Source organism: Zeus faber (assembly GCF_960531495.2).
Source record: "Zeus faber genome assembly, chromosome: 19".
NCBI lineage: Eukaryota > Metazoa > Chordata > Actinopteri > Zeiformes > Zeidae > Zeus > Zeus faber.
This window is the reverse complement of record NC_137206.1, coordinates 11,399,132-11,424,813: the sequence shown is the minus strand read 5'-3', so window position 1 is coordinate 11,424,813 and position 25,682 is coordinate 11,399,132. Positions and strand designations below refer to the sequence as shown.

General features: G+C 45.5%; 2 protein-coding genes across 4 annotated transcripts; both read right to left on the bottom strand.

Annotated features, from left to right (window-relative positions):
* Positions 1 to 155: 155 nt before the first annotated feature.
* Positions 156 to 17,102, bottom strand: LOC307245224 (copine-3-like). Of its 2 annotated transcripts, XM_080020683.1 has the most exons (17): positions 17,047 to 17,102; positions 12,587 to 12,753; positions 12,256 to 12,435; positions 11,732 to 11,806; positions 11,573 to 11,644; positions 11,405 to 11,485; positions 8,573 to 8,662; positions 7,075 to 7,173; positions 6,779 to 6,865; positions 6,511 to 6,570; positions 3,730 to 3,863; positions 3,584 to 3,638; positions 3,412 to 3,463; positions 3,015 to 3,148; positions 2,671 to 2,907; positions 2,352 to 2,466; positions 1,187 to 1,328 (listed from the first exon to the last, which is right to left on the bottom strand). In XM_080020683.1, the coding sequence occupies exons 2-16, from the start codon at positions 12,749 to 12,751 to the stop codon at positions 2,356 to 2,358; spliced, it is 1,632 nt and encodes a 543-aa protein (XP_079876809.1). In that variant the 5' UTR covers positions 12,752 to 12,753; positions 17,047 to 17,102; the 3' UTR covers positions 1,187 to 1,328; positions 2,352 to 2,355. The 2 variants fall into 2 exon arrangements, with proteins under 2 accessions (XP_079876808.1, XP_079876809.1); XM_080020682.1 differs by lacking the exon at positions 2,352 to 2,466 and having other exon boundaries at positions 156 to 1,328.
* Positions 17,103 to 18,390: 1,288 nt separating this feature from the next.
* LOC307245225 (copine-3-like) lies at positions 18,391 to 25,602 on the bottom strand. Of its 2 annotated transcripts, none has more exons than XM_080020684.1 (15): positions 25,244 to 25,602; positions 24,150 to 24,329; positions 23,468 to 23,542; positions 23,107 to 23,178; positions 22,789 to 22,866; positions 21,968 to 22,057; positions 20,957 to 21,055; positions 20,520 to 20,609; positions 20,374 to 20,433; positions 20,145 to 20,278; positions 19,922 to 19,976; positions 19,373 to 19,424; positions 19,135 to 19,268; positions 18,751 to 18,984; positions 18,391 to 18,514 (listed from the first exon to the last, which is right to left on the bottom strand). In XM_080020684.1, exons 1-15 carry the CDS (start codon positions 25,397 to 25,399, stop codon positions 18,395 to 18,397), a joined length of 1,629 nt encoding a protein of 542 aa, XP_079876810.1. In that variant the 5' UTR covers positions 25,400 to 25,602; the 3' UTR covers positions 18,391 to 18,394. The 2 variants fall into 2 exon arrangements, with proteins under 2 accessions (XP_079876810.1, XP_079876811.1); XM_080020685.1 differs by having other exon boundaries at positions 25,251 to 25,371.
* Between the last annotated feature and the right edge of the window lie 80 nt (positions 25,603 to 25,682).

Genomic DNA, 25,682 nt, shown 5'->3' with positions numbered 1-25,682 from the left:
TGTATGCCCTACATCAAATTCTCTTCATGACTAGAAAATATATATTTTTTATAAAACGTACTTTCAAATAGTTGTCCTATGAATCCTGCCTCCATAGCCTCCATCACTTTGCAAGCATCTAAATAATAAAAACAGAATTGTCTGGCCCCAAAAAGTGCTGAAGACCTGTTTATTTAGTAACTTACATACATGCGTTCCCTGAATTCAAGAGTCAATCACAACAGAGAATAAGACAAATTAATAGAACAGCTGGCCAGTCAAAAGACAATGTTTGGGTTTCATTTGTCCCCAAAATAAAAGACAAAAGAGCATGGAAAAAAAACTGGCCATTATAATACTGATCAATGATTGAAATGATTGAATGTAAAATAAAGTGCGGAACAGTAATCATGTTCTACAGACTAATTGTTTCTAATGTATCAATATGACATTAAATATGAAAGAGAAGTGATTAGTAGAGGAATGAAGCATATTTCGTCAGTAAACTGTGACAGACGTATTTTTAATGCACTGAGGTTATTTGCATTAATACGTCCCCTTTTGAAATAAGTGCGACATTGTATTTTGCGAGATGAAGTAATCAATCCCAAAGTATAGGCGTATTTTCACATAAGGCTGCCATATCAGAAATTTCAGGATTTGTAGATATTTAGTAACTAAATATTTTGTTAACTAAAGTTCCAAATAACATATATACAATTAAAACTTTAACAAATACAGTTTGTAGAAGTAGAAAACACTTGTACGAGATCAATTAACACAAAGAATGACCATTTAATGTGTGCAGTTACAAAAAACAAGCATATAGCTTTCGTCACGCACAGGACTTTGTTTACCTGTTAAAAAGTACTGGTTGTTCGTTATAAAACGTTGTAAACATTGTTTAATGTCCAGAGTTTAGCGTCAATGGAATCAAATGTGTGGTTATGTGTGATTTACTTACAAGTTGTTGCATTACATAAAAGATGCAAGCCAAGCGCATACTAAAATCCAACTGCGGTTATTGAGTCTGAGTCCTTTAGTTCGTTTTGTGCATTGTTAGTCACGTTACCTCTTTAGTTAGTCGCGGTATCTTTCGACTGTGTTTTCGTGTTTTAAGAGCTTTATATATATTTTTTAAAAGACCTGTACTGTTAGTAAAGACTGTTATTCTCCTCATTATTTTCATGATTATGATCTAGCACGCCCTAGGTTGCCGGCGCCGAAGGCGAGCTGTCCGGGAGGCCCGCGGTGCCGTTGGGAGGCGTCAACCTCATGGTGCGGAAAAAGCCTACGACCTGCCCGGGAACCTCGGCCAAGACACTCTGCGCCAGTGCTTCTGGAGGAGCCTGAAGAGAGAGAGGGAGGGAGAGAGAGAGAGAGAGAGGGAGAGAGAGAGAGAGAGAAGGAAGGAAGAGTGGGGTGAGGGCATAGGACATGCCAAAATTCAACGGATGGCTCAAACAAAACAAGACAAACAAAAAAAAAAAAAAAAAAAAGGTTGATGGGGGAGCAGGAGGTGAGAGCGATTTGAGTGGTGAGGATTGTCAAGTTCATTCACACAAGCAACAAAAAAGCCTAGCCATGTTTTTAAAAGGGGACCTATTATACTTTTCCTTATTTTCTGTCACGTATATGATGTCGCGTTGTCGGATGTTCATATTAGATGTGGCCAAAGCGTCAAATAATGAGGTAAAGTAATCACAGTGAGCAAAACGCTCAGGCTTCCTATATGGTCACCTGCTCCATCCGATCCGCTGTGCGTTTCTACAATCTATCGTAGACCTATCTATTTGTTTTATTTTGTTTTTCAACCCTGTATGTGAAACAAAAGGTTCCCACGTCTCCCACCACCGTGAAGCATGGCGACGAAAGTCAGAACTAACTTTTAAATTAGGCCTTGTGATTCTGAAGATTCAGCAACTGTATTTCTTATTTTTTTGCCTCAAATTTGTTCAGAAAAGTGAAATAAGTGAAAGTTACAGAGTGAATACAACCAAAGCCGGAAGCCAAGCTCAAACCCCATTGCCTCACAGACCTCGGGAGGGTGGCTCCTCCCACTTAAACAGCCCGTTTTAGAACAAGAGGGTTATTAGAGGCATGTTAGAATTCTTGAATTCATATTCAAGGTATTTTCGGAAATAAACTTCAAAGACATGTTTTGGGCACCTCAGAGACATGTATTAACTTGTATAAAAAGGAGCATGATAGGCCCCCTTTAAAGAATGTTAAAAGCATGTGGTTGACTGCTAAAGGAAGGATGAAAGTGCTGTTTTGGTATACTACTGTACATTACAAGACATGCAGCAGCCTTATTTACAGTGCACAGGCAAATGGAAGGAGGACTCAGGGCGCCGTCCCGGTGCTCCTACATTTCTAGGAAGGGCAGGGCTCATTAGGGGGCAGCAGCTTGAACTTATTGAAGAAGGAGGCCACTTGGTCAGGCAACTCTGCCAGTACACTTTGGGCAAGGGCCGCTGTACCCGCCTGAAATAAGACGTGTACACATCGAAAAAAAGCATGTTACGTTCACCTCAAAACAAAATGCCACCTGGTGAGATTGCAACGGGCAGGCAATGAGAACATTATAAACCAGAGATGCTAAGTTTGTGCTCAAGAGATCAGTGGCTTTCAGTCTAATGAGAGAGTGTGAAGCTGCGGACTAGCAAGTGGCAAAATTCTAGCGCTTACGTTCTGGAACTGTCTGAAGGGCACGAACTGCACAATGTCCCTCATGGCCGCCTCGCCCACGGCCGAGCGCAGAATGCCGTTGTCCCCGTCCAGGAACTCCATAGAGTCAAAGTTTGCGCCGCCCACCCCGACAATGATGATGGACATGGGCAGACGGGAGGCGTTGACGATGGCGCTGCGCGTCTGGTCCATGTCCGTGATCACGCCATCGGTGATGATGAGCAGCACAAAGTATTGCTGCGGACAGAAGCACGGCGGAAATGTTAGACTGTAACTTGGCGGCACACTGATATACATCATGGGGTCTGCTGTTCAAAATGATCTCCACTCGCCCAGCTACTCACAGAGGCTGTGCTCTGCTCCATGGCCTGCTTAGCAAAGCAGGCCACGTGGTTGATGACAGGGGAGAAGTTGGTGGGACCGTAGAGCTTCACCTGGGGAATACAGTTCTGGTAGGCCGACACCACGCCCTCGATGCCTAAAACACGCACACACACACACAAAACACACACACATAGACACACACACAGACAAACATGCAAATAGGGGGAAAAAAGAGCAAGCAGAATAAACCTGGTGGAGTACATATTGACAATGTTGATAGTCTGTCACGTAAAAATAACTGTTATTTCAACTTGTAAGCGCTGCAAATGTTATTGTTAGTTTAAAGGGATACTCCCTTGGTTCTAGTAATAAAATTGGGAATAGAAAAACGCACGGCTGTTATGGGCTCAAACGTACCTGCGCAAAACGGATTTGAGGGGTTGAAATTGATGGGAAACTCATGAGAAACCTGGAAACACAAACAAACCTGACGTGTTGATTTTGCACAGCACATGAGGGGGAATAGCCCAACTTTTAGATCCCCCGTACTTGGCCAAAACCAAACTACACCGTGGAAAGGGGTTTTTACCTGCCATGTGGGAGGGACCTGGGCTCCGAAACCAAAGGCCGGAAACATCTTGTCACTGGAGGGAGGGATTGAGGGAGAGAGAGTCAAAGAGACGAGAGACGAGGCAACCGCCCATCAACAACCGATTTCTTGAGAGCATGGTCTACCTGTCGTAGTCCTGGATGATGGTGCCCACGGCCCAGATGGCCGCCAGGTACTCGTTGTAGCCCTGAGGGTTGATGTAGTGAAGGGACCGGGGGGACTTGGGGTCCCCGTTGGAACCCGTGAAGTCTATGGCAATCTGCACAGAGCCGGCACACAAGGAAGTCATAGCGCTCAAAACGAATATTGCTTTAAACCCCAAAGCCTTGCTCACTAAACCTTTGGAAGTGGTTGCCACGTTGCCGACCGTGCATCTATCAGCTTTTGGTTGTGCGATATCATGAAAGGCTCGGTGATAAAAGGGATGCTACATTCCCTCCTGCTGGCTGCGGGACTACGGATCAAGATGGTCTCCAAAAGAAGACTATAATCGCCACAAGCAGCCAGACGGGAGGGAACACAGGACTGGGGGTGGGCACAATATAAGGCCTAATGAGAGCATGGAGGGGGAGAGTGTTTGGATGAAGGAGAGAGATGCCACTCTTTAGCTTCCTCATTCAGGTTTAACACGTAAGACAAGTGACTTATTTTAACCATTGAGTTATGCCTTTTTCTTTTTGTTATCCACAATTGATGATGATCCAGTTTTCCGTTTCACCCACACCACGAAGACGACACCAGGAGCCCCCAGCCTCTCGGGACGTCACAGTTGCCCGGGACAACGGAAAACGGCTGCCGAATTTTAATCATTTCATAGCTGAGTGATATTGATCCTGGCCTTATTTCGGGGTTTAGAGAGTGATGTCAAGAAAGGGGAAGTGTATTAGGTTTTTTTTTTGTTTGTTTTTTTACAATTACATGCATTTCTCAACACAGAGTTCACCTTTTCAGTCAGCAGCAGCAGCAGTTTGTGTGGACTAAACTGGGGATCATTTCATTGCTTTGACACAAAATGCATTAAATGAGCACAACTTTCTTATTTTCACTCAAACTCAACCACCAGCAAAACTCTGTATCCACGGCCCATCTTGCAGCTGTTTACGTGCTCTTCAAAACTGTTGAATTCAAGTTCCGAACTAGACAGCGATTTACTACATTTCCACAGTAACTGTATTGAAATATACTCAAGATTTGTTTTTCCACTTTTTGGCACTGCTTTGTTTTCGCAGTGAATTGTTGACTCGCTGGGTTTTATTTGTGTTCTGTTCATCTGATTTCATCTGAGTTTGTGAAGGATAAAGGTCTTTGTAAAGGTTTCTGAAATTGGAAACGTACAATAAAGCCTTTTCTTTCTGGACATTCATGCTCTTGAGTGACGTTCTTTCTGCTCGTCTTTGGTGAAATCATTTTCCGGAGAAAAGAATACAGCCACACTAATATTTTACTAATAGTTTACTGGCCTTTTATGGTACATACTATAATTATTGTATCAACAAACTGTGCAGACATGTACAAAGGTGTTAACTATGTTGGGGTATGTTGATAGGTGTACAGTAGTTAATATTTATTGGGCCATTGTGTAGTGATTGATTGCAATAGCTTTTCATTAGTTTTCACAAGTTCCAGAATATGTTTTGATGCAGGTCATAGATTTTGTGTCATGTATTTAATGTTTTGGTGCATTTTGGAAAAAATTTAATTGTCATTTGGGCCAACGTGTGAAAGTTTTGGCCTGTGCGTTAATTGTTTTGAAGAAGTGAATTCTGTTGGGTCAAATGTGCAACCAAACAACCAAGAAAAAACTGTAATGGAGAGAAATTAATGTAATAATAATGAAGAAATTAATCTTTGCTTAGATTTCACGTTTTTGGGGATTTTTGGGGTCGATTTTGAACTATGTTAAAAGGTTTTGATTAGGACATTTTTTGTTTCAAAACAGAGGGAATACTGTGCTTATTTATTTATTTTTTTACATATGAAAAGTGGTTCACAATAGGGCAACCAGACCACATGAGATGGTTGACCAATGGCGCAATATCTAGTTGCCCGGGGAAACTGGGCAACTGATAATGTCGAGCCACACACACACACACACACACACACACACACACACACACACACACACACACACACACACACACACACACACACACACACACACACACACACACACACACACACACTTCAATCCCCCCCCCCCCCCAACTTCAACTTCCATTTTCCGTGAGATGCACAGATTCGTTGAGCGTATAATATATATATTATATACATAAATGTGTGTGTGATGAACAAAGGGGTGTAGTCAAGCACCGGCTGCGGATGAAGGCACAGTTCCCTTTCCCGTGGTCGCCAAGTTGCCTCGAATCGGCCCCATCAGCGCCCTGATTGGTTAGGCAGGGAGAATTCTTTGTCTGTCTTGCAGTGGGGGTCGGTGCACGGGCTCGTCAGCAGCGGAACGCTATTCCGCCCGCGCCCGAGATGATCATTATCAACCTCATAATTAGAATAATCAGCATTTGTTATTGATACTTGTGGCCAGCGTACCTTTTTTGTTTAAGGTGACACTAAAAACACTCACCATGTTAGCGACCACTGCCAGAAAGACTCCATCTCAACTCCCTAAACCCTAACCTGTCGGCAGAGACTCCCACAATATGCTTTGTTTCTTTTTATATTTCGAAAACATGACACTTATATCTGTATGTACATATCTATACATACATTTTTTTTAAACATACAATATGTACATTTGTGTTACTGTCCATTCCATTCTGGTTGTGTCGAATATAAACGGCGTACTTATAAGCACTCCATTTGTATTCCATTTTTTCATCCCATTTACAAATTTACATTTTTTTCCCATTTGTTTTTTTACAACCTACTCCTGCACAAGTGAATAAACTTACAGTGAAGTTGAGCTGACAGCCTCCCATGATGTAATCCAAGAAGGTGTACTCTTTCACTACCTGCAAATACACATAGGTAATTAGAAACACAAGTGTCCAGTTCAACCGAAACGTTAACGTTAATGCCAAAGGACTGACTTAGTTGACTCAAAATCACAATATTGTATCCCCAATGAGTAGCGCTATAAATAAAAAAGTGCTTTAACCACTTTTAAAGCACTGGTCCTTCACATGGAGTCTACGGAAATTAAGAATATGCGTATAGTACCTCGCATCGCTTAATAATGATTACACCAGAGTTTTTATATGCCTTCTTCTTCTCCTTCTTCTTCTTGTTAATGCATTCAAACTCCGCCTGAGGAGGAAATTGAAAAACATCATATGTTTCCTTATCGAGTATAATTGTAATGGAATTTATGGAGTTTGAGTTATTGAAATTGGTCAATAACTCCCATTTATTAATTATACAGACAAAAGTAACACACACGGACTGACTTATAGAGTTATGGACACACACACAGGCTATACCCTGTAGACATGGATAAATATAGACATATATCTCACGGCATATGTGTTCGATGCCTCCAGTATTTGAGCAAGATTGGTCTCGAAGGTGCCGATGTAGTCGTGGGATCCGCTGGAGTTGTAGTCATAACACTCCACCTACCAGGCCAGCGTAAAAACAACCCAAAAAAGATTTTAAAGGCTTAGTTGAGGATTTTATCACATGCATTTCAACTCCAGTTTTGGCTACAGCAATGACTGTACTCAACAATGACTCAATACTAAGCCTGCTTCACACCGAATATTACAAAACGAGAAGAACAAACCGGAAGTCCATGCATTCTGATGGCGAGTCGGATTCATCCATGATGCGTTCAAAACTTTCAACTCATGCGACGAGTCTGGCTCTGACAATATGACCGGAAGTGTCAAGTTGTTTTGGAACTGGGCTTAGAACTAAGTAAGCATCTCAGGTATTTTAAAATAAGGACATTATTAACATTAACCTTGGATGTCATCACATCCACCACTATCAATAAAACTCTTTTTATATAAGTTCATTGTGTGTGTGTGTGGGGGGGGACTATGTGGAGGCAGCACTATGTGGAGGCAGTTTTAAACTCTCATTCATTGAACATGTTAAATGTCCAGCTGAGGAAACTACAAACTGTTGTACTGACAAAAACCAGCTCTCCTATTTAACGTATTTTATGATGCGAAATTCAGACGCAGTTCATCAGACGGCCGACTGTCAGATGCCGATACCGATCAATGTGAAGCAACCTTAAGTATGGAGGGGAAAGCATGCCTTGGAGAAGAAAAGCTCTTCAGAAACTTCTTACGAGTACAATGCGCAAGGTTTTACACTCAAACACACACCTACTCAGCAACTGGAAATGGGGAAAGGCCTCATTAACCCTGTGTTGGCACAGGATACACAGTGTTCTGATCGTAGGGAAGGGGAGGGGGTGAATTTTCCAGTTTTCTTTTTGTTGTTTTAACTTAAAAGGAACTCACCCCTCCACCCCTGTGTATCCTGGCGGTGTCTAACTGACTGGCCCAAAACTGGAGAGAGTTTAGACCATTTTGGTATTGGGATACAAACAGGGTTGAGATGGAGCAAGGAGGAGACGGGACGTCTGAAGGTAAGAGACGTCTCTACGAGTCCAAAGCTCCCCTTGCTACACACCCTTTACGTGATGGATACGCGCACGCACGCACACACGCACGCACACACACACACACAGACACACACACACACCAGGGGTGGTCAACTCACGCTGTCGATTGGGGGAGCGTCCCTCCCTGACAAGCATGCTTTAAGTTTGGCAGAAAGGTGAAAGAAAAACAACAAAGAAGAAAAAAACCACACATCAAACTAATGCCAATACCTCCATTTAAACCTGTGTCGAACATAAGGCGAACATAAAAGGTGAGAAAGCGGGTATTTTAACATTAGGAAGAAAAGGAGATGAATGGAAACGAGCAAATGCGACAACCAACAGAAAGCCGACTTCGACAAAAATGTGCAATCCACGTGATAATGTGTGTGGTGCACCTTGATAGACCTCTCCACGTCACCCCCACAGAGGGACTGCAGGGGAACGCTGAAGGGTTTCCACGTGGGGCTCAGGTTGTACATCACCACCTGCTCAACAAGGAAGATAAGGAGAGAGCCAGTGTTAACAAATAAATAATAATGACTATAATAATAATAATAATAACATTAATAATAAACATATGAAAATAAACATTACATACATACAGTTCTATGAATTCTAGATGACCCCCAGAGGGAGTGTTTCACAACCGTCCTGTGTGAAACAAGTTACATGTGAACCCAGGTGCCATGGGAACCGGGGCACTGTTCCTATGGAAACTTCGCGCCATGGTTCCGTGTGACAGAGAACTCTGACGGTCATCCAGAATTAATAGAACCGTAGTTACATATGTTGATGGGAGGCGGGAGGAGCACAGCCCTAAGTCCTGTACGCCTGGGATATTGCATCCACAATCCAATGAGACGGTCTCTGCTTAGATAGTGTAGAAGGCTTCTTACATCCACCATAACAAATAAATAATTGGTCTGTCCTGCAAATGTCTGCCGTTGCGCAAACATAAGCTCCAAGTGCTCTAACTGGACAAGTCTCGCCTGCTTGTCGCCTCCGTTCTGTGGTTGGTTAAAAGCAGCCAACTCAATGACTGATTCATGTGGAAGGGGGAGAGTCTCTTTGGGAGGAATGATGGGTTGGGCCACAGGGTAACTTCTGACCCGTCTGAGTTCCAGCGTACACAGGTTTCGCTAACAGACAGTGCATGGAGTTCGCCAACACGTTTGGCTGATGACACTGCTAAAAGGAAAGCCGTCTTGGCTGACAGCCACTTCAACTCAGCACCTTCGAGTGGCTCAAAGGGAGGCAGCGAGAGTGCCCCTAGCACCAGGGGCAAGTCCCCCTGGTGGCACCCTCATGGCTCTCATAGGCTAAAATGGTCGGGCTCCTTTGTGACAAACCCATGTGACCCTCCTCGATGGTTGTCCACCTTAACATGCTGTGCAGAGATGGCCGCTGCATAGACCTTTAAGGTGGAGTGTGACCTCTTACATTCCAGCAGGGACTGCAGGAAGCGTAGTTCTGGGCACCAAACCGGGTTTTGCATCAACACTCTGGATCCTCCTCTTTGAGGCGCACCAGTTGGAAAATATCCACCATTGCGTACAGAGTGACATGGTTGATGATGCTCTGGGGTTTACGATGGTTCGGACCACAGCCTGGTCACAGGCGGTTCCAGCCCATCAGAGGCCAAACCCACAACTGCAGCTGTCCTTGGTTTGGGTGCCAGATCTCACCTCCCAATTGTGAGAGGAGGTCCACTCTCCTGGGAAGGCTTCGACACTGCCCTTCGAAGTTCTGGCTCATTGCCCTGAGGCTCAACAAGCAAGATTAGGCCCACGTCAGGAGCTGCAGCGAAACCCGAAGGGAGTTGTCGGATCTTGTACAACCTTGCGGGTTCATCTGGAAGACTGTAGAGGTATTGTCTGTCCTGACGAAGGCATGCCTGCCCATCAGACAGGGATAGAAGCGTTTAAGAGCCCAAAACACTGCTCAAGGACATTGATGTGCTCTAACCTCTGAGAGCCATCCCACACATCGCCGACATCCCTGTGCTGCTAGACAGGTCCCCAGCCTGACCTTGACACATCCTTGGTGATCACCTCCCGACGAGAGGGGATCGAGCCAAAAATGATGCTTGCCAACAGATAGGCCCTTCTCCTCCATGGCTGCAAGGCACTCTTCTGTCACCTTCACCCCTCTGGCCCTGTGCCGCCTGGGGTCCAGCTGAAGGCTATTCAACCAGATCTGGAAGGGGCGTAGCGAGAGGAGACCCAAGGGTACGAGTGCTGCTGCTGCCCCCAGCATCATTCTCAAGAAGAGACCTAAAGGCAATGAGGTGCCCCTCAGCAAGTTTAGGAGGAGACAGAGTATGGCCTCTGAGATGCTGAGATGGTGTGGCCGTTATCGCCTGAGAGTCCAGGAGGATGCCTTTGAAGATTACCCTCTTGCTGGGTGTAATGGAGCTTTTCTCCATGTTGACCGTTAGGGCCAGACAGGCCATATGGGCAGGCAAAAGTTACGTCTCTGAACACCCCCAAGAGAGGGCACCGATTAACCAGTCGTTGAAGTAGGGAGGTACCCTTACCCAGCGGCTCTCTATGGGCGACAAGGCCACTCCCACACACCTTGTGAGGACCCTCGGGCTAAGGATAACCCAATGGGAATTGTAAAGCCTGACCTCTGAAGGCGAACAGTAGGACTTTTCGGTGATGGGGACCGATCGGAATCTAGAAATAAACCAGTCGCTTGGGGAGAGGGCCGGCAGTACGACCGCCGTGCGTAGCATGTGAAATGGCAACACCTTCAAGGATTTATTGAGGGGGAGTGTATGACCCCAGAGCCTGAGGGAATAGATAGATAGATAGATAGATAGATAGATAGATAGATAGATAGATAGATAGATAGATAGAAGGGAGTGGTATCACAGACAGATTAAATCTCATTTCAGACAAAATCACACTTTTAATCTGGGCTAACTGAAAATGGCCTTATGTCACTTGGTTTAAAACACTCTCAGACTTGCCCTAGTCTTGGTTTAAAAAGTCTGATTCACAGAAGGAATATTAGAGCTAAGGTCTAGGTCTAAGTGAACCGTGAAAGTGGGCCTCCAGTGAGAGCTGGATTAGTCCTTCATTACCTTAGCCTAGGACTTCCTAGTGTAGAAGGAATGAATCGTAAATTAAATAACGTCTCAGAAAGGCATTTTTAAATTCTGGATTAATCCTAATTTTGATTAAACCCTGTCTGGGAAACCGCGAGTAGAGTATTTTCCTTGCCTCGGTTCTGTGGGCCAGCTGCCACCCGGTTTCCGTCCGCTTGTAGAATTCCAGGAAGGGGTCAGACAGGCCAAAGAAATCCTTAAAAAAAAAAAAAAACATTTTTTAATAAAAAACAATTAAAACATTTTTTTTTAATGAATTTTCTATGAGCATTTGGTGATGTACCTTTTTGTCCAGTTTGCGCGCTGCCACTTCAAAGTGCACCACTCTGTTGTCGGTTTTCTCCTCAGCGACAACCTTAGGAAATGGGAGAAAAAGCATCAAGACAAATTAATAAATCCTGAAATGAAAAGTGGAGGGAGCAAAAATCACAATGCAACTCACAGTGATGGTCCCTTTCCCCGCGGGTGCCTTGCTTTTCTTTAAAAGCGGTCGAGTCAGAACTCTGGAGGATACGATCTAGTCAACGAAAAAAGTTGAATTCAATTATTGACTTACATTTTTAAAATTACATAGAAAATAATATGAAGATTTGAACTTTGCGCATGCTTTAGAAGTGGTGAAAATGTATATATTCTATGGGTCTGGTCGTACTTTAACAAACTCCTCCTCAGAGGTCAATAAAATCCACCACAAACTTGGGTCAGCGTATGTAAAAGACCTTAACCATGAAAAGTTAAGTGTTTTCTTCGAACGACATGGCATCCAATTTCCATGTCTCCCCACTAAACAGGAAATGGTTTGTAACATGGTCAAATCTGCCCCAAACTTCCCATGTTTGATTACAGTCCTAACTTGAAAACACTTACAGTGTCAATGTTGAGTTATAGTTATAGCGTCACCCGCTGGCAGGAAGTGGTTTGTAACTCCTGGTCTGTACATGGTCAAATCCCCCCCGCGCCCCTCACCTGCCCCAGGGTGCATTCCAGTTCCCCCAGGAAGTCGTCGTCTCCGAGGTCGTAGGTCTCGTTGTCGATGTCGTACACCGCAAACCTCAACTTCTGAACCATCTCGAAGTAGTAGTCGATGAGAAAGGTTTTGGCGAACTTTGGGTCGAGGCAGTTGTCTATTCTTTCCGTGCGGCCGACCTGGAAACGGGTTTTATCAGACTTTAGAGACTTACTTCGTCCATGAGTTATGTCGCTCAGTTTATCACCGGCGCAGAGTCCCGACATGTTTGTCAGGAAGCAAATCGTACGTAGAGGAGAGAGTTGGCGTTTTATTTTTCGCCCCACAGACCTCATACCAGTGGGAGCCCGAGGTGCTCATGTAAAGAACACACAGGGGGTCGGACTTGGAGAAGACGTCCATGTCCAGGAGGTTTTGGCAGGACACGCTCAGCACCACCCTGGAGACACACTGCGAAGCCCCGGGCGGAGCCACTGGAACCGCACTAGCGGCCATCTCTGTGGAAGGAATTCTGCATCACAATTCACATACAAGTGTAGCGCAATCCTCTTCTTTTTAATTTCATTTTTCTACACAGTTCTCCGGCGTCGCAATGCATGGGGGAAGGGAGGGAGGGAGGGAGGGAGGGAGGGAGGTTGGAGTGGCAAAATGGACCGGATCCTGGACTGGAGCGGACTCTCACTTTGTCAGAGGATCCTACAGGGTTCTTTCTGGCATCACAAAATGACATTCTAGGACTTTCAAGTACTTTTTAAGCACAACATTTTTCTTCAAGGACTTTCAAAACAAATATAATCCATTTTCAATGTGACCTTAAAATTTAATTCAATATATGGACATTATTTGTATTTGAATATCTATAATATTTACAGTATATATCTATTATTAATATTATGTTTGTCTACTATTATAAGTGTCTATTTACAATCATGCTGGATTAAATTTACAATTATAAAAGTGTTTCTGGAAAATCTTTATTACGTAACAATTTGAATAACGAAAAAAACAAGAAGCCTTTTTCTTAATCCTCGGACATACATGCAGATGACAGGTATGTCTGAGGATTGTCTGAGAACAGTGCAATATTTATTTATTCAATGGTTAACCCTCTACACTAATTTCAACCCAGTCTCATGCTCATAGCCACGAAAGTGCATGTATTGAATTGTGTCCCGGAGCACGATTGTCCGACTATTTTCATGCTACACATAACAAAATATACACCAGTTCACTTATCTATGATTATAGATCATAGATACGCTACTCATGGGGAGCAGCGTACGCATAGAACGTTATGTAATGTCGCAAATGCGGTCTCCCCATGCCAGAAGTGCAGGATTTATTATTTACAAGCACAGTATTTACACAAAAAAATCAAGTTTATACTAAATCAAGTCCCACAGCAATGGAAAGCAACGGCAAGACTCTCCCAGTTGTATTTTGAGAACAGTTGTTTTTTTGTAACAGTACAGAAATGTTGTTGAATACATGCAGGAAACACATGAAAATAAATAGATCTAAAATAAAAACACAGGCAGGGAAGCCGTCGTCATAAATATGACAAGTAGGTCTAAATAAATAATAAAGTTTGTGGTGTTGTAAGTCTTCGTTGGTACGTCCCGTCGACATATTTTACACAATTAAAATTTACAGCCTGCTCTGGTTCGGAAGTTAAATAACCAAAAACGGATCCAACAGGGACACATACATCCAAACTATGGATGTGTGTCCCTGTTGTCAACGATACATCATCTTTCTGCTTCTCTTCTGGACGCTGTGCTTTGTCTCCGCACCGTGTGTGTCTACTGTGTTCACAAGCGCAACCTGTCCACGAGGGAGGGGGCGGGGCTTAGTTATATATCGACAAACGTGATTGGTCAGCGGTGGTCAGCAGTGGTCAGCGGTGCGCTTTCAGATCAGCTTTAGATCGTCCAAACTGATTGGCTTCCCATTGCAACTTACCGAGCATGGAAACAAACAGATCTACAGACTTTGTTATCAAAGTAATCGACCCAGCACTAATTTAAATTGTGCTTGGAGAGAAACCTTCAATTTAAAAGACCAGCAACTCAACCTTTGAGCCGTGGACCACTGGAGGATATTGCAAGTGAGCCGCTAAATCATGGGCAAAACACAGATTTTATTGTATTTTATGGTATTTTTTCTTTAAAACCTTCAAAAATGCATCATCACTGGTAGATAGGAACTTATGGTAGGGCGTACTACAACCAAGCCAGACCACGATCGACGTGCACCTGTACATTTTTGACCTTGAGGTGATAATCAAAATGGATAGTTGGCTAGCATCAGGCACATTGAAAAGGAAAGAAGCCATTGGTACATCATCCACAAGCAAAGTCCTGGCGGGACATCGGACAGGCGGGACCGTCCCGCCTGTCAAACAAAAAGAAAGGTTCGAAGAAAGTATAGCGCCAAATATTTATCATTGGGATTGTTTTGGACAGGCACGGAAGACGAACCGTGTCCGCTGTGCATGGTGTGTTCCGAGATTTTATCAAACGAAGCTGCACCGCCACCTCGAGACAAAACACTACCTGTACCTGTCCAAGCCACTTGAATTTTTTCGATAATAGGGGCAAGAAGAAAGTCATTGAAACGTCATGTATGGGCACCAAGAACGCAATGGAAGCGTCCTATCGGGTCGCTTGACTCACAGACAAGCCTAGTCAGCCGCATACAATCAGGGGAGAATTTAATTATTCTCGCCACAAAATAAACCGTGGAGGTTATGTTGGGAGAGAAGGCGTGCAAGCCAATCAACCTCATCTCATTGTCTGACAACTCAGTCAGATGCGGGACCGACATGTTCAACCGCTGAGGCCATTTTTGACATCCTAACTGCGTTCATAGTTTCAAACAGGATTGATTGGTCCAAATGTGTGGGAGTGAGCACAGACGGGGCCCATGCAATGCTGGGGCCAGCACAGTGGAGTCATCAACCGGGTGAAAGCTGTGGCGCCACTCGTAGCATTTGTCCACTGCAGTGTACAGAGCAGCACTGGCTGTAAAGAAAATGCTGCAGATCCAAACACTGTTCTAGTTGAGGCGGTCAGAGGAGTCAACTTCATCAAAAGCCGCCCACTGCATTCACCCTTATTTTCCGTTTTATGTGACGAGATGGGCAGTGACAATAAGCAGCTTGTTACACACCGATGTCCTGTGGCTCTCAAGGGGGAAGGTACTGATGCAACTTTTTGAATTGCCTGATGAGGTGAGGGTGTTTTTTCACGAGGCATACGGTAGTTTGAACACGCACATTGCTTCAGTGATTTTGAGTGGCTGGCTAAAGAAAAATGGAGATGTGGTCCAGGCGAGTGGACCGGTCAAACTTTGGCTCGTTTGAGATTGTCAGATTTTTTGACTAAGGAAGATATGCGGCCTCCCATCACCGTGATCAATCATGTCAAAGAGCACCTGCACGGTTTGAGGATCAAGCTGCGATCAATACTTCCCCATCCCAGATGTGCAGTGCAGCTGGATGGAAAAACCTCCTCCGCCAGCCACCGTGACCAGACCCTCGCAGGCCTGAGCGCAAACGAGAAGCACGGCCTCGCGGACCTCTCCTGCGACAGTGCACTGAAACTGTCTTTCTCACGGGAGCACCTGGCAAACTTTTGGCTTCACGTTGCTTCTGAGTATCCCCCGATCTGTCCGACGGAGCTGTGCCATTTCCGATGCCTCTCCCAGACGACGCATCTCTGTGCGATCGGCTTTTCGACGCTTGAGGCGTTGAAGACGAAATACAGGAATGAACTGAATGTTGGGCCAGATCTTCGTCCCTCAAGCCGCACATCAAGGATTTGGTGTCCGCCGTGCAACATCAGCCTTCTCATTAAGTGAGTTCATATTGACCGCGCTTACTAGATACCGTTACTAACGTTGCGCGAAGGTTCCATAGATACAAGGTTATTTTTAACCCACCTCTATTTTTGTTTTACCACTGCTGCACTGTATGTACGAGGATGCATATGATGGTTTGAAAAAGAGAACGCACTGTTTGGCTCCCGTATTACTTCTGGCGGGATGTGGGCCGCCAACACCTTTGACATTTCCAAGTGGGCCGCGAGTGCGAAAAGGTTGGGAAGCGCTTTAATAGGCCATTCGGGGAAAACGCGAAAGCCGGGCGCCGCTTTCATTTGGTGACAATTGAACGACATTGAAAGCCGTGCGTTTTAAATTCCAACACATCCGCGGTCCCGTTCAATTCTTGCACGTGCCGGAACGTCGCGTTCTTGCCGGGACAGGCCGACCCCGCCACCAGTGACGTGAAGAGCGTGAGGAGGGGCCCAGACCTGACGAAAACACACCGAACGGCTGTTTTCTTATGAGGTGTCGGCACGATCGCGAGCTTTTCTTCTTGACGAAACAAACGTACGTTTTACCACTACAGTCGCTTCGGGTCGTCAACGTTACTTGACGTTGGTCTTCCAACCGTCGCAATGACGTTAGGGCGCAGCCATGGCAATTTAGTGCCAGTTGTCCGCATGTCATCATATTTGTTGTCATTTAAAAAAAAAAAAAAAAAAAAAAACAAAACAAGAACGTACTCATGCTGTCGTCCGCGTATTCACTCCGTTAAAAACAAAAACAAAACAAACAAAAAAAAAAAAACATTACGAAAGAGCCCCGAGTTATTAAATTAGTCCAAATCTTTGCAGAGGCGGCGCCACGCACGGACACGCTGTACCCGCGGAGCTCGCTCATTTATCTGCGGCCGCGGCGACCGTAAAGGAGGCTTTGGAGACCGATCACTTCACGGATTCTCTTACCTTCTGGCGGAGGGGATCCTTCTTTTTGTTATTTTCCGCGGCTGCAACCGGGAGCTGGGCGTGGTCTGACGGCGCAGCGGGGTGCGTTTGTTTTGGGTTGTTCTTTCCCCGCCCCACCCACCGTATCCTCCCGCCCTCCCCGATGGGCGGTAACGGAGTAGCGACAAGCGGTTCGAAGCTCGGGAGCCGCTCGTTTCGGTGAGGCGACCGGGAGTCGGAGGAGTCGGTTCCGCCAGACGAACACGACTTTTCGCTTCTGGTTTAAACGATTGATTGAGGCGGGAGAGCCGCGGATCCTAGTTCCCGTCAAAGTGTGCTACTTTGGCAGACGACCGCGTGTGAATCACATAAATAGTTTCCACACACTTTGAGTCATTTTCGACATGATTGATTGGAAATGAATGCAGAACTTCACTGGTTATTTTTCCACTTCATTTGAAAAGAATCGTTCGCGGGTTTCGCCGTCACCGGCGCAGAAAACAAAGGAGTGCGGCGACGGCCACCCATGAACTGGATGAATATTGTGATGAATAGTGTGAATTGTTTTTTCTCGATCCACAAATACATGACGTCTCACTCGTTTTGTGTGAAACATTTTACAAATGAACGAAGCGCGTACGAGTTGTGATAGGTTTTCTTTTTTTTTTTTTTAATTGTTATTTCTGGAGACAGGCGGCATTGAGTGCATTTTCACAGATGACAACCAAATCACAGCAAGCTAAAATAAATGTAAAAAGACTACTACAGGGGGGTGAAAATTGGGGGGGGGGGGAGAAACAAAAAGTATTTTTTTTTTCTGGCACTGGTGAAATCCCCTTGGCGCCAATGTTTTTTTTAATTGTTCTATTTGTTTGTTTAATCCGCTGTCCGTGCGGTCATGCAATTAACACCGGTCGAAACGTCGGCTCATGCGACGCAACCTAAAAAAATCGATTTGTTGAATTGTCAATTTCTGGGACCGGCTGCAGCTCGGCCCTGGGGCCCTTGGGGATGCGAGGCCCGGCGGCGGTGTTGAACAAGTCGTTGGACTCAGTCCGCCTGTCTCCAAACTGGCCTTTTTCTGTTGAAGGGAGAGAAAAAAAATGAAATCAGAGTTTGTGGTCTGAAGAGGAAGTTCATATATAGGTCGAAAGCGATGGTGGTTCCCTTCTAGGGCTAGAAACGGACTAGAGGGTGTGATGGTGCATGACTGACGACTCGTCCCAAGTTAAATTGGATCAAATTCAACAGTCAACACGGAGGAAATCCGACGACTCGAAACAAAAAAGGCGTAAAACCGAGCAGAAATATTGTGGTTTTGGTAATCGGGGCAGGAGACAACCAGGGGTCGGGGCTGGATCCCACCTTCCTAGGGCGGGCCGGCCTGAGTGGATTCATTGGGGGGCTTGAGTTTGGAGAAGTTGAAGAAGTAGGAGACTTGGTCGGGCAGCTCGGCCAGAACACTCTGGGCGAGAGCCACGCTGTTGGCCTGTGGCGGCGAGACGAGGAGACAAGGAGGGGATGGACACACACACACACACACACACACACACACACACACACACACACACACACACACACACACACACACACACACACACACACACACACACACACACACACACACACACACACACACACATATTAATAACAATTGGTCAGTACTGGGGATGGCGTCCCTGATCATTTTATTTCTCATCCATAGGCTTCAGACAGGCCACTCGCCTTGAACCTCCGGAAGGGCACGAACTGGACAATGTCGCGGAAGGCGGCGCTGCCCCACGGCGAGCGCAGGACCTTGTCGTCGCTGTCCAGGAACTCCATGGCGTCAAAGTCCTCGCCGCCCACGCCGACGATGATGATGGACATGGGCAGGCGCGACGCCTCCACGATGGCGGCGACCGTCTGGTCCATGTCGGTGATCACTCCGTCGGTGAGGATGAGCAGCACAAAGTATTGCTGTACATCAAGGGAACAACAGCCCCGCGGGCATCACTTGGTACCGCGCCGGACCGAGCGGACCGAACGAAGTGCGCCACGAGTGGTTTCACAACGCCTTGAGCTCATTGGGAGGGGATTCCAGATCCGCGACTCCCTGGCTATACTCACGGCGGCCGCTCGCTGCTGGACTGCCTGCCGGGCGAAGCAGGCCACGTGGTTGATGACGGGGGAGAAGTTGGTGGGACCGTAGAGCTTCACCTGGGGCAGACACTTCTGGTAGGCAGACACCACACCCTCGATGCCTAAAAGAAACACGCACGCACGCACGCACACAAAATCCAACAACCACCCAACTGTGGACCAGTACAACGGGAAAAGGCGATTTGCATGAATTGCCGTCACCTACCCTGGCAGAATGGATGCACCGGATCAAAGTTGATGGGAAACTGGTGGGAAACCTACCGAAAAACGCGAAAAGCAGCTTGTGAATTTAGGGAGAGGAAGGGTCAGATATCTACATAGTAATGCTGTGTTTTTGATACGTCATTTTATGTATACTACTGTGTGAACTCTATATACTCTTATATAGGCAAATTAGTCAAAATTTGTTTTTAGTCTGATGAGGATGTCGAGTATGAGGGCGAAAATGAGTCTGACAGTTGCGGCATACGTTATTTTTATTTATTTACATTTTTTTCCCTAATTGATCTATTTTTTGCATATTTCTCTATTTCATTTCTTATTTTTCATTTTTTATTTATTTACCCCCCCCCTTTCTTTTTCCACTGTCAAGCTTTTCTTTCTTTATGCTAATTTCCGAGATTGTGGAGAAACGCACTGACTGTCCACTGACAGAATGACTGAATTCCCCGTATATCAAAATGTGAAAATGTTCCTGCCCGAACGGACCCACCCGGATTGTCATTCCGATTCTGAATATCAGCAAAATACACACCTTCCAGTCGGGAGGAATCATCGCTCCGAAACCGAAGGCAGGAAAGGTTTTGGTGCTGAGCAGGAAAGGGAGGAGAATGAGTCACTTCCTCCGTAACTTTATTGGTAAAGGACTTTTCTCACACGGTCAAAGCTCGTCTATGCAGTGGGTTTAGGAAAACGCTCTTCTGGCGAGGAGTTCCAATCCGTTCCATCCCCGGCGTTTTTTTTTTCCCCGCGGTTACCTGTCATAGTCCTGGATGATGTTGCCCACTGCCCAGATGGCCGCCAGGTACTCGTTGTAGCCGTCGGGGTTGATGTAGTGGAGGGACTGAGGGGTCCGGGGGTCCCCGTTGGAGCCCGTGAAGTCTACGGCGATCTGGATTACAGGAGGTACAGAGGTTATACGGTGGTGTGAACCAACGCCTACATACACAACACCGATAACGGCTGGCCTGGCGTTACCAAACCGACCGTGAAGTTGAGCTGACAGCCCCCCATGATGTAATCCAGGAAGGTGTACTCCTTCACCACCTGAGGGGGGCGAAAGTCGCGTTTAAAGGCGTCTCGTGCTCGAGAAACGCAGGGGCGTTCCGGCGCGCTTATTTGGGTCACCAGACCTGACACCTCTTGACGCAAATCACGCCGGAGTTCCTGTAGCCCCGCTTCCTGCCCTCCGACTTCTTCCTGTTGACGCATTCGAATTCCGCCTGGTGACAGGTAGAACGGACAGACGGGCGATTATTACGTGGTTGTTATTCGTGTTTTTTCTTACCCAAAAAACAAACAGGGCGAAGCTTGTCGAACAGGACTTTCCGAATAGACAAAGCCGTCATGTCAACAGGCACTGTAAACACACGCTGCAAATGCACACACACACACACCGCAAACACACACACACACACACACACTGCAAACAAACACACACACACACACACACACACACACACACACACACACACACACACACACACACACACACACACACACACACACACACACACACACACACACACACACACGCTGCAAACACACACACACATGCACAAAAACGAACCGGTGAAACATGTGTTCCCGTCTGCATCTGCGACAGCGTGGTCACGAAGGTTCCGATCAGGCTGTGGGAGCCGTTGACGTGGTGGTCGTAGCAATCAACCTGGAGGAGACGCGCGAGGAGCGTGGGTCAAAAGAAAAAAAGGAAAAATGCGAATCCCTGCTTGGACACACTCAGAGGCATTTCAACTGCGGTAATCGTGAAATACCAAATCAATACAAAACAATCGGTGGCGCTAGAAATTAAGTAGGGACGAAAGGGAAGAGGCACACCTGCACATCACGATGCCAATTATTCGGGGCATACGCACGCACATCCAGCCGGGCGGCGAGCAGCGGCGGCCGTCCTCCAGTTTGGACTTTGGATCCGCAACAGCAAATGTCAGATGAATTCAGTTTGTTAGTGTATTAGAGCGACGTGAGCGGGCGAGATGTACAAGCTGATCAAACTCAACCTTCAGATTAATAGCTTTAAGCCCGCTTCACATATAGTCCGTAATCCGATCCGAGAGTCGGATCACCCCCCCCCTAGTGTCCATCGGATGAACTGCGTCTGGGTTTCCCCTCCAAAAACATGTCCGAGAAGATATCCAACGTTAAACGTTAAACGTTAAACGTTAACAATCACCATTTTGAAAACGTGTGACTTATTTACTCCGCTTTGAGCCCAGTTCCAATAAAATGAATGATGATGCGTGATTATCGACGCAAATATGAACGCATCCCTGAAGCCTCGACCGGAAGCGGAAATTTCGGCGCCGCAGCGCCTCACAGATTTCTCCGCGCGTGGAGTCCGACCCTCTATAGAAACAAACAGGCTTTCCGGTTCGTTCTCGTCGTTCATCGTTTAAAGGTGTGAAGCGAGCTTTAGCTTTGAGTTATTAAGATGCAAAAAAAAAAATAATAATAAAGTGCAGGGGGGCATGTTAACGGGAATAAACATAAATAACATAAATAACAGGAAAAGCAGCTGGTTACGGGCTTATGCGTGTGTGTGTGTGTGTGTGTTTTGTACTTTTATGCGTCGCTCCAGGTCTCCACCGCAGAGGGACTGCAGGGGGATTCTGAACGGCCTCCAGTTCGGGTTCAGGTTGTTCTTCACCACCTACGTGGGAGACAGGCGGAGGTTAGGTCGTACTTAGTAATACGCACACGCTGAACTAAACCCTACCTAAATGAATGAAGAATTTAAAAATGCCTTTGTGAGACGTTACTTCACGTAAGATGAATTAGTTTTGACTCAGGTCATTGAGGACCAGTCAGCTTCTTCTGTCTGGTCTTGGTGCCGGTCTTAGTCGAGATAATCCATTTTCTTTATCGTCAAAGTGGACATGGAGGCCATGCCGCGCCTGTTTCTAGATTATTACCGACTGTGCCATTTACTTGAAACAGTGCTTGAAATACCAGACTCTGGCTCTGAGAACAATAGCCATTGTTGAGCACGGTGAGTGGGAACGGTCTGTCGGCGTTTGACCGACGTTTGAATGACGCAGAAAGAGAAGTGCTACTCGTTATTGTACATTTCTTATTGATAAGGTTTTCACAAAGGTCCAGATACAAAGTCATTATTTAAGATGCTCCTCATTCTCAGTTTCCACACTTTGTAGCTTGATGACGCAGATCAGTCCTTCAACCAATATTTCAACCAAGTACTAACTCATTACAATATAACGTCCGCTGCGGCGTAATTGTGATATTTAAACTCAGGCCCCTTAACCCAAGGGTGATATTTGGTCGTGATTGGGGAAATTTATGTTCACATCCTGGGTTTAACACACCAGCGGCTCCAGATAAAAGTCCCGAAACCCTCTGAACCCGGTGACTGACTTTCCTTACCTCTGTCCTGTGGGCCAGCTGCCAGCTGGTTTCTGTCTTTTTGTAGAATTCCAGGAAGGGGTCAGACCACCATAAATACTAAAATAAATGTAAAAAAAAACAACAAGACGTTGTGGAGGGTATTGAAGGCCTATCTCAGATACAGACTTTGGTCAATTCGATTTAGAAAGGAGGAATACCAAGGTGTACCAGAACTTGAAGAGGCAGGACCTCATAGTTCTTCACAAGGGCACAGCGAGGTTTGACGCCATTTGCACCACAACATCTCAGTTACTACAAAGCTCTGGGATCTTATCGGTTTACGAAGAACCTCCCTACCTTTTTGTCCAGTTTTCGGGCCGACACCTCAAAGTCGGCCACTCGGTTGTCCTTGATCTCCTCCGCGCAGATCTTTAAAAGACAACCGATCAAAGTCATAAAAGGCAAACGTCTTTCGGATTAAATCAACCCGTTTCGAGCAACTTTCAAGTACACTTTACTCAACTGTCCAATTCGTAGTGTTCACCCTGGTGTATGTTAGAGATGTGTTCAAATTTGTATGATAACACTGTAAGTCCCTTGATTTTCCAGGACCCTGTCTGTAGCCCGAAGCTGGCAAAAGCTCACCACTTTTTAAGCTACTCCTTAATAGACTTTTTTTTTTAACAACAGGCTTCCATTTGTTCATTTCTCAGCTCACTGTAATGGTCCCGCATCCAGCCGGCTTCTTGTTCTTCAGCAGCAGAGGTCGTGTCAGCGTCCGACATGACACAATCTAGTGCGCAGGGGGGAAAAACAAAAGTATATTTGCTTTTTTTTTTTTAATACATGGATATACACTACAAAGCCAAACGTATGTGGACACCCCTTCTAATTTATGGGTTTGGCTATTTCAGCCACACCCATTACTAACAGGTGCGTGAAATAAAGAATAGAGCCATGCAATCTCCTAAGACCGTTAAGTTCTGTTATTGTGAAGTGGAAACGGCTCACAGAACGGGGCCACCGGAGTGCTGACGCGTGTTGCACGCAAAAATCCACTGTCCTCGGTTGCAACACTCACTACCGAGTTTCCAAACTGCCCCTGGAAGCAACGCCAGCACAAGAACTGTTCGCCGTGAGCTTCGTGAACTGAGTTTCTATGGCCGAGCAGCTGCACGCAAGCCCAAGATCAACGTGCGCAATGTCAAGTGTCGGCTGAAATGGTGTAAAGCGTACTGCCGTAGGACTCTGGAGCAGTGGAAACATGTTCTCTGGAGTCATGAATGGTTGTCCCATCCAGCGCACCATCTCCTCGTAATTCAGTAGAAGTGCATATGTAATGAATAGTCAGTGTATACATAATAATTTAGAATGAGACAAACAACAATAAAAAGCATCACCTGGCCCAAGCTGCACCCCATCTCTCCCAGGAAATCGTCATCATCCAAGTTGTGGGTGTCGTTGTCGATGTCATAAACGCAAAACTTCAGTTTCTGCATCATCTCAAAGTAGTAGTCCATGACAAACTTCTTGGCAAACTTTGGATTGAGGCAATTCAGGACCATCTCCGTGCGACCAAACTTTGTCAGAAAGTAAATCATGTAGTTATCTATCTATCAGAATATAACAAGCTTGATATGGGAATAATGTGAAGATTTATGTCACTGACTTCGGTCAAATATTGCAAGCTGTAATATGTATTAAGGGCACTAACTGCGGTGTTAATGCATCATTTAAAGTGGTAATCCATAACATCTTCTGTGTTGGGTGAATTACGCTACGAGTCCCAGAATTGCATTGCAACCTGCAATGTTTTTTTTTTTTATGGTCAAGTTTACCCTCCTCTTCTCTCCAACATGGTCAAATTTCTGAAGGTTTGCCTTCTTCTGATCAATACATTTGTTTTTCTCGGTCAGCAAAGTTGGTGGGTATATTTTTTCACCCAAGGGGGCTGCTCTTTTCTTGGTGAATGTTCATGCATATTGACAGTTGACTGACCACAGCTAGCCATGTTGCTTTATGGCTGCCTTTCACTTCTAAAAGGCGGATCCCGTCTTCAAAAATGGAAACAGCATATAGAGAACATGCAAAAGGCAAATACATCAAATGGCTGTTTCCATAATAATAAAAATAATAATAATAAATAATAATAATAATAATAATAATAATAATAATAATATGTATTGTTGTTGTTGTATTGTTGAATAATAATTATTTCAGACTTAATTCATTAATTGGTGTATTATTAATACAAATTAATCAATGATTAAATTATTATAGAAATAATAATAATGATAATAATTTAATTTAATAAATAAATAAACAAACAAACGAATAAATAAATAATTAATTAATGTGTCATTTATTTAACTAAATAAACGTATGGATTACCACTTAAATATCCTCATGCATTAATATTCCCGATATTTCCTATAAATAATTGTGATCAATTCATGTGATCAGCGACTTCTAGAAAGATGACTGATTCACAGACCTCGTACCAGCCACTCCCCGAGTCTATGTACAGGGCGCACAGGGGGTCGGACTTGGAGAAGACGTCCATGTCCAGGAGCTTCTCGCAGGACACCGTCAGCTCCACCCTGGTCACACACTGAGCCCCCCCGGGCCCCGGAGCCCCGCCGGTGGCCATGGCAGCTTGTTGAAGACAACGCGACCAACGATCGACGACGATCGACGGGACCCCACCCCCTCCCTCACCCCCACCCCCCTCACGCACACGCACACATACACACACACACACACGCACACAACCAATTGATCAATCGATGAAGGTACCGATCTCACCCGGGATCGTTCGCTTGCTGGACACTGGACGCAACTCGAGGAGTAGTAGCGCTGTAGCCCTGTAGCCCTGCGCGGAGCTAGCGACACTCCCGCTGTGGGCGTTACGGCAGAACTACACCAGGCGCGTT

Excerpts from the sequence above, each read along its gene's own strand:
- LOC307245224 (XM_080020682.1), bottom strand. The coding sequence starts at position 12,751 with ATGGCCGCTAGTGCGGTTCCAGTGGCTCCGCCCGGGGCTTCGCAGTGT. Across the intron at positions 11,486-11,572 it reads CGCGCAAACTGGACAAAAAG|GATTTCTTTGGCCTGTCTGA; the intron begins GTACATCACCAA and ends TTTTTTTTTAAG. Across the intron at positions 6,571-6,778 it reads TCATTATTAAGCGATGCGAG|GTAGTGAAAGAGTACACCTT; the intron begins GTACTATACGCA and ends GTGTATTTGCAG.
- LOC307245225 (XM_080020684.1), bottom strand. The coding sequence starts at position 25,399 with ATGGCCACCGGCGGGGCTCCGGGGCCCGGGGGGGCTCAGTGTGTGACC. Across the intron at positions 23,543-24,149 it reads TGGGGTGCAGCTTGGGCCAG|ATTGTGTCATGTCGGACGCT; the intron begins GTGATGCTTTTT and ends CCTGCGCACTAG. Across the intron at positions 20,434-20,519 it reads TTTGCGTCAAGAGGTGTCAG|GTGGTGAAGGAGTACACCTT; the intron begins GTCTGGTGACCC and ends CGCCCCCCTCAG.